At 42.0% G+C, this 8,484-nt stretch overlaps 1 protein-coding gene across 1 annotated transcript in view; it reads left to right on the forward strand.

The window, feature by feature from the left end:
* Nucleotides 1-8,484, forward strand: part of USH2A (usherin) — a 551,884-nt gene that overhangs the window by 55,888 nt on the left and 487,512 nt on the right. Inside the window, exon 12 of the mRNA XM_012558807.1 lies at nt 6,832-6,945. Within this exon, the coding sequence (XP_012414261.1) occupies nt 6,832-6,945 (114 nt within the window). The remainder of the gene's footprint in view (nt 1-6,831; nt 6,946-8,484) is intronic.

Here is an 8,484-nt window from a genome sequence, read left to right on the forward strand (position 1 = left end):
GCTTGGGACACTGAGCCACAAGGCATGGGTTTGCTTTCTCTTTCTTTTCTTTAGCTCCTGTCTCCTTGCCTGCCTCTCTGCTTTGTCAGATCGGATATTTTCTTGGAGCATTCCAGTGATTTTAATGTCAGCCCTTCATATTAGATAAAGAGTTAACACGAGCGTGGGGCTTCAAGCCTCCTGGAGAAACAGAATGAAAAAGACAGAGACTCGCGTAGTTCTTACCATTGAAGCATTATTTAATGATTGAAGGTTACACATAAACCTGCAGAGAGAATCTTAACCAGATAACACACCAGCATTAGACCCTGTATTTTATAAAGAAAATGAAAATTATTATTATTTTTCCTCTTTGTAAGCATCTAAAGCTGCATGATCTTTGGTCCATGGTACATGGTTTTCTGCATTCCTCCTGGAAGTTATGTACAAGGTCAGAAAGTCCACTTGAAGAAAATTAAAGGGATAGAGTTAGCTGGAAAGTTTCCATAAATTACCTTAGGTTTGAGGTGAGTATGTTTACTGTTCCACCTTTTCGTTAAAATGAAAATTGACTTTCATTTTATAAATATGAGGGATCCTTATTTTTTTTAAAAAAATGTTATCCAAAAAGCCTCACAACAACAACCTATCCCACCCCCTAGACCATGATGAACAAGAGGAGAAGAATCCTGGGTGCATTTCCAGATCTCTGTTAGACCATTAAATTTTCATCCATATTTAACAAATGTCATTATTCAGTTTCATGGGGTCACTGTGTCAAAACGTCTGTGTTAGAACTTTAATTTACTTTCAGAGCTTCCTCTAAGTGGGTGGTAAGCATGGCATGTTGAACTGATTTACTCTATCCATCCACTGGGTTGGCTTGCAGCTCAAAACTTATTCTGGAATGTTTACTTAAAAATTAGAATTCATCAACACTGCAGCTGAACTCTGAGCCCGGCAATTCTCCTTCTTCTTTTCTGCTCTCCTTCCCCTCCCTGGTTTTCTTGTAAAAGTGGGCTCGTCCATTCTGGCTCCAGGTAGTTGTAGCAGCCCCGCCTGTGCAGTATCCCTCACCAGATGGTCCCCTTAATAAGTGCCTTGCTCTTGCCCACCCTCACTTTCTTGATCCAAATGTGAAACGCCAGCAAATAAATAAGAGCATTGTGCTCTGATGAGCTCTCTTGAGTTGCAGGAAAGCCCAGGGGAGAGGAAGCTAGAAAAAGCCTTTTCTGTTTGCTGTGACTGCCCCTAATTACTGGCCAGTAGGTAGAAGACACCATTTAGATAACATAGAATTTAAAGGCAAAGAAACAAAGGAGAGAGATAACAAATTCTGCATATTATTCCAAATACCTTTGCTAACATAAAAATACTGTTGGATTTTCAGAGCCCATCTAAAATCGCGTGCGTGATCTTTGTGATGGGACTGCTGACTTTGGACTCTGGGTAGGCAATTGCAGGGTGCAGATTTCACAGCCAGAAGAAGAGTGCAACGGAAATGAGTGGGTAATGCTAGGAGAGCAGCCAGTTCTTTAATTGAATTAAAAGCTGGGTGACATCAATGCAGACACCTGTCCAATTACAGACAGGCCAAGGTGTTTACCATTGCTGTACAAGCGATTCGAAGATGACAGAAATCTTTCCGCCCACAGATTAACATAATGAAGGAGAACAGATTACAGTGGATGCCGGCCAAACACCTAGGTTGGCAGCTGGGGGTGGGGGTGGGAGGAGGAGTCTGCTGAAGTATGTAAATATGAATGGCGTCCTTTTGTGCTTCTCCAAAATGTGTTTGGGTTTAAAAAGGATGCCATTTTGCTTTGCGTCTCAGGCTGGGTCCCCAGGCAGAGCATTTATTCTTGTCTGCATCTAGTCCGAGGGGTTAATCAAAATGTTTCCATGACAAAGCAGGCTCATTCTGGGTGGTTTTACGGCTTCTCGGCATACTGAGTCCTATTAGGGGCACAAAAGCGTGCGCAGCTGGTGTCACCTCCACAGTGATTTTCTCTTAGGTGGTCTGGCTGCCTCCAATTATGAATATTTCTTTTCGGCTCCTTTGAAACATGAGGGTAGAGTAAAGGAAAGAAAGGGTTGGCGATAATAATCTGTCAGTCAAAAGAAACAATATCTGTTCCTTTGCTTGCTCCCTGGAAGGGGTGAGATGGGAGTGGGTTCTCCTACAGTGAGGGAGACACCAAGAGAAGCTAAGGGGATGAGAAGTCTCCGTGGAAAATCCATCAACAATTCAGTGCCCAGTTTTGGGTAAACCATACTTTTAGTTGCTAGAAAATAGGGCAAATAAAGAGGGAGTTCCCCAAATCATTGTAAGGGACTTAAGTTGCAAGATTCTCTAAGATAAGGACCTTGCCTTCTACAAGGCGGGAATCCCCAGAGCATACAGTCTGATGCCATGTGCACTGGGGCTCCTGAACTTTGTCCTGTGATGTGCTTTCTTCTCTTAAATCAAGTCCCTGACCCTGCTCTTCCAGTCTGGCTTTCTGTACCCACTGAAGCCCACAGGGCTGCAATTCAAAGGGAATATTCTTACTTTACTTCCAACTCCCTTGGTGTGGTATGTCAGAATTTCTCAATGTTAAGCATGAATGCAAGATGCATTATCGCTTAGCAGTGAGACTTCTGGTCCTGTTGATGCCAATGATTTCAATACAGATACCAACACTCTTGGGTTTCATGGGATACTAACACTTTTAAGACATCAATAATGCTTACTTTATGCTTATTAAATGTTTTCTCAGCTCACCCTCTTCCATTATCAAAAGGGACCAGCAAGCTACCTGACATGGTTGGTGACCATTTTCTGATTACACAGAGTTTTGTGGTGGAGAGGGAGGTCATCTGGCCTGCCTGTGGAAGGGACGCTTGCAAATATTTCAAAGAAAAGATTTCTCTGTGAAGTCTCCCAAAGGACGAGCTACATACTCATGCCAACCTTTTAAAGTTCTCACTGTCAGATACACTATTATAAACACCCTAAGCCTCTTAAATGGGAGAAGGACAAATGGTTGAGAGCTCAACTACTAGCCAAAATGTTGGTAGTTCAAACCCAGCCAGAAGCACGTGAAGGACAGGACTGGCGACCTGCTTCTGAAAAGCCACAGCTCTGGAAACTCTGTGCACATGGGTCACCATGAGTCAGAATTGACACAATGGCAGCCAACATCAACAATAAAAATTCAATTTTCTCTCATTGGGATTTTTTATAGAGACAGAATCCATACCACATTGTCTGCCTAAGATTCCATTATACATACATATATAATATGGTATTTTTCCCAGTACTCTTTTTTTTAATTTAATACTGAAATATACTTTCAAAGACCATTTTTTGTTCTTTGTCTTTAATTACACATGTTGTTGTCGTGTGCCATGGAGTCAATTCTGACTCATGGCGACCCTATATGACAGAGTAGAACTGCCCCATAGGGCTTCCTAGGCTGTAATCTTTCTGGAAGTGGATAACCAGGTCTTTTCTCCCACAGAGTCGATGGTGGATTCAAACCGTCAACCTTTCGTTTAGCAGCCAAGTGCTTAACCATTGCACCACCAGGGCTTCTTAGTTAAATATAGGCCTCCTACTATCTTAGACTAGGAGCCCTGGCAGCCCAGTGATTAAGTGCTTGGCTGCTAACTGAAAGGTCAACAGTTTGAAACCAACCACCCAGTGGCTCTGTGGGAGAAAGATATGGTAGTCTGCTCCCACAAATATTACAGCCTTGGAAACACTGTGGGGCAGTTCTACTCTGTCTTATAGGGTCACTCTGAGTCAGAATCAACTCAATGGCTACGGACTTGGTTTTTTGGTTATTACGTTAGAGATGAGCTTGATAAGCTTGCCAATGGCAAGTGTTTAGAAACAGAAAGAAACCTGAGGACACAGGTTTGTGAAGCAAAAACTATCTAGGGGACTGTGAGAGGAAGATGAGCTGGCCAAAGAAAGAAAGGAGCTCCCGGCCGTTTAGGAGAAGAACTCAGGAAAATTCAATAGTATAGAAGGCAGCTGAGGGAGGTCAAGGTCCAATAAATACAGGGGGATAAGGACCGAGGAAGGGTTACTGAGTTTGGTATTTAAGGGATCACAGTGATCTTTAAAAGATAAAAATAATTTCATAGCATGGTGAGGCAGAAGCTGGGCTGCAATAATGATATAGCTCGGACTTAGCTCTGTGTTCAAGCTCTGTACTTACGTAAAAAACTTAAGTAAAAACATCCCTGAACTTATTTTTATTGATAATAACCCATTGAGGTAAAACAAACAAACAAAAAAAACCTAACCCTTTGCCATTGAGTCATTTCCAACTCATAGCAACCCTGTAGGATAGAGTAGAACTGCCCCATGGAGTTCCCAAGGAGCAGATGGTGGATATGAATTGCCAACCTTCTGGTTAGCAGCTGAAGTCTTAACCACTGCACCACCAGTGGTTAAGATATTACAGATGACTGTGAAACCTCTCCTCAAAATGTTGTTAGTTGTCATCGAGTTGGCTGTGACTCGTGGTGACCTTATGTGTAACAACAAAGCATTGCCAGGTCCTGCGCCATCTTCATGATCATTGGTATGTTTGAGTCCCTCATGGCCATTGCGGATTTCCCGTTTTTGCTGCCCCTCTACTTTACCAAACATGATGTCCTTTTCTAGTGATTGATCTTTCCTGATGACGTGTCCAAAGTAAAGAAGCTGAAATCTTGCCATCCTCTCTTCTAAGGAGCATCCTGGTTGTATTTCTTCTAGGACTGATTTGTTTGTTCTTCTAGCAGTCCACGGTATATTTAGTATCCTTCGCCAACACCACAATTCAAATGCATTAATTTTTCTTTCGTCTTCCTTTTGCATTGTCCAGCATTCTCCTGCCCATGAGGTGATTGAAAATACCATGGCTTGGCTCCGGTGCACGTTAGTCATCAAAGTGACATCTTTACTTTTCAGAACTTTAAAGCAGTCTTTGGCAGTGGATTTGCCCAATGCAACGTGTCATTTGATTTCGTGACTGCTGCTTGCGTGGGCATTAGTGTTGAATGAAGTAGAATGAAATCGTTGACAACTTCAATTTTTTCTGTTTATTGTGATGTTGTTTATCGCTCTACTCCTTAAAGGTAGACACTAGTGTTATCTGTTTATAGATGAGACAATTAAGGCAGGGAACTCTGAACAACTTGCCCACATCCAGACAGCCAGATATTTGAACCCAGGCAGTCAAGCTCCCACATTACTGTTCTTTGCCACTACCCTGACCTGCTTCTTGAAAAAAAATTGAAAAGGTTATTATTACATCATGAGGATGTGGATGTGGGGATGTAAGCTTTCTTTTATGATGTTTAGTGGAAGGAGAAACAACTTCTTAAAAAAACCGTGAACTCAGAACATGGGTCCTGGTCTGGAAGATTCAAGAGGATATGGCAATCACAGTGGCAAGAATGAGAGAAACAGAAGACTATGATATGAGGGAGTTTTGAAATGAGAGCTATCTGAATTTGGCATAAGAAGGTCACACATGTATGCAAATTAGTTCATGGGCTTGCTGTCTCCTTTGGCCATGAGTTGAGACAGTGGTGCCAAGGGGATGGATATTTTCATGCACAAGTGTGGCAAAGAGGCTTTGGGAGCACAGGGCAGTCCCGGGGGGCTGCTGGAATGAAGACTTTCAGGCAGCACTAGGGATGGAGGGGAAGTGGTGCCAAAGCCAACAATGGCTTATGGTCTTTGCTTCTTTCCTGGCCCTTTGCTCTTCTAATCTTTAAAATTTGCTTTTGGGGAGGCAACCATGTACATTACAATTTGCATTTGAATCATGCAAGTGGTCACCAATATTGGCATCTTAAAACAATAATATATTCTCTAGGCTATTGAAGGTTTAACCGATAAAGGGAAAACAAGAAACGGGCCAATCTTTTTATAAAAACGATGATAGTCTATGTGATTAGGATTAAAGACAGCCCTGGAAAATGTCTGCAGTGGAAAACAGTGGTAAGCAAATGTACAAATTATATTTTTGATACTTCTTTAATTCACAAGATTATCTAAATAAAGAGCTTTTTGCCTTGATTATGAAAACCAGCAAACAAAATGTGTTTTAATTTCTACACGTACATTTAATTGCTAAAACAATCTCATATATCCGCCACTGAGCCAGGTTAATTCCACACTTCCATGTGCAACGCTTCTGCTCAAGACAGGTGTCTTAATTAAATAAACTAATAATTTTGCAAGTAGAAGTACAAAAGCATAATTATCTAATTTGTTAATTGTGCAACCCTGTGAATTTGCATACTTGTTAGCTGCAACATAAACAAATAGCTTGTATGTGTGAATCCTAGAGTTAACTTAATGAAGCCGCTCTTTGGAGTAGCATTTCCTGACATGAGTTAATAGATGCCACATAAAAAGGGCTCTCTAGTCAAATCAGGTTGAAGAAATGCTAGGTTGGAGAAAATAAAACAGCTTTGTTTCCGCAGGAGTTCTGGGATACTGAAATGGGCTAACATGCATCCTAACTATCTAAGAGGGGAGGTACCATGCCGTGTTTCACAAACTGTAGGTCTACAGACCCCCATTTTGGAGGAAAGGAGAATACTGCGAGGCGCTAGTGTCTGAGCAATGCGTTTGAGAAAAATGCTCCTTTTAGAGGGGTCTTAATAATCTGTGGGTCTCACAGTTTTTTCCCACTAGCTACCCCATCCTTCACTCAGCAGACTGGCAGGAAATGAATTTAAGAGGCATATGTTTTCATTTTCTATCTCTTGATCTCTGTCTCTCTCTCACACACACACACAATGTTGTCTATAGCCGCTTACTGTAAACATGTAAACCTCTTTTGTTTTCTTTCATTATAGGCATATTGACAGGCTTGCTACCCTTCAGAAACTACGCAGTGACCCTAACTGCCTGCACTTTGGCGGGCTGCACCGAGAGCCCACATGCACTGAACATCTCTACTCCGCAAGAAGGTAAAGTAATTTCAAAGGTCTTGACTTCCACATTTCAGTCATGAATAGTAAAATAGGAGAAGAGCTAAATGCTGCAAGGCCATTTGCTGGAAAACCCCAACCTAATTTGATGACAAAGTGCATTGCCAGGCCATAATTGCTCCATTTTTTGGGGGGTGCGAAAATGAATCAAACTCCATACCCTTTAATGACATGCATCTTTAATAGCTGTAATGCAGATTAATGGGCTTTTTAATTGCTGTTACATTGTTCATGCAAGAGTCTTGTCATTAATATGAAGCATCTGAAAGATTAATGAAAGCTTCCTCATTTTACTGTGGCTCAGAAGTAAATCTAAAGACAGTCTGACTAAAAAGAATTGATTGTATGGCACAGTATGAAATTGGGAATCAAACGGTTGATTTCCATGGTATCTTTTAACTGCTCACCACCAGCACGGGCAACAATTATTTCAGGATGATGGAAGCTCCAAATGCCAATTGAGGCATTTATTAATCACTGCTCGTTTCCTTCGGACTTAAGTCTCACTTTTGCTGTACTTGGAACTTACAAACTGTTGGCATAAATTAATGTTTCAGAAAGCCTATGTTAGGAAGGCAGTGAGAAAGAGAAAATATTTTAGCACTCCAGAGCGAAAGCTTTGCTCAAGCGTCAGCACACATCACTTCAAGAAATAACAACTCTCAAGACATTTGAAGCGTTATTGCTTACTGTTTCTCTCTCCTCGCGGAGAGAAATTGCACATTTCTTATGCTATCTAGTTTGACGTTATTGAGGAGATTTAAAAGCTTGATTGTTAGGAGAAAGGAGTCAGCTAGTTGCTCTTTCTCTTTTTCCCAGTATCTATCCATTCCCTCCTCTTTCTCCCTCTCCCGCTTTTAACCTTCAGCAAGAACTACATGCGCAGAAGATGTATGGGAGAAAGGAAGGCGTGGGCCATCTGAGGAGACTGACACGAAGCATTTCCTAAAATCCTTCTTGTGAGCCTGTCCTCTTGGTGCTTTGCACCTGACCCAAGCAAACGCCCCTCACCTGGACTGTGCCATCAGTGATCTGCCTAGCATTTTCTCAATATTCTCGCCGCCTGGGTTACTGACAAAAGCTAATGTGTCATCACCAGCTGCCAAGGTCCATGCTCATCCTCTCTTTATACAAGTGCTTTCACCAGTCTCAAAATTGGCCAGATTGTCCACGTCTCTCATTATTTTCCCAACATCCACTACCTTCCCTGCCCAGGTTTAACCTGGTACTTCTCACAGCTATGCCCCAGAGGAATCTCTACTCATCCTGTTCACTATTTTCTTTGCATTATTTAAGAAATTCACAAACTTCTAGCCTTTCCAGGAAGTACACCTAATTTGGAGTCCCTGGGTAGTGAAACAGGAAAACGCTGACTACTAACCTAAAGGTTGGTGTTTTGAACCCACCCGGAGATGAGGCAGAAGACAGGCCGGGCAATCTATTTCTGAAAGATCACAGCCATTGAAAACGCTATGGAGCAGCTCTGCTCCGCACCCGTGGGGCCGCCATGAGTCGGAA

The sequence above is a fragment of the Trichechus manatus genome, unplaced genomic scaffold (assembly GCF_000243295.1).
Source record: "Trichechus manatus latirostris isolate Lorelei unplaced genomic scaffold, TriManLat1.0 scaffold00187, whole genome shotgun sequence".
NCBI classification, from domain to species: Eukaryota; Metazoa; Chordata; class Mammalia; order Sirenia; family Trichechidae; genus Trichechus; species Trichechus manatus.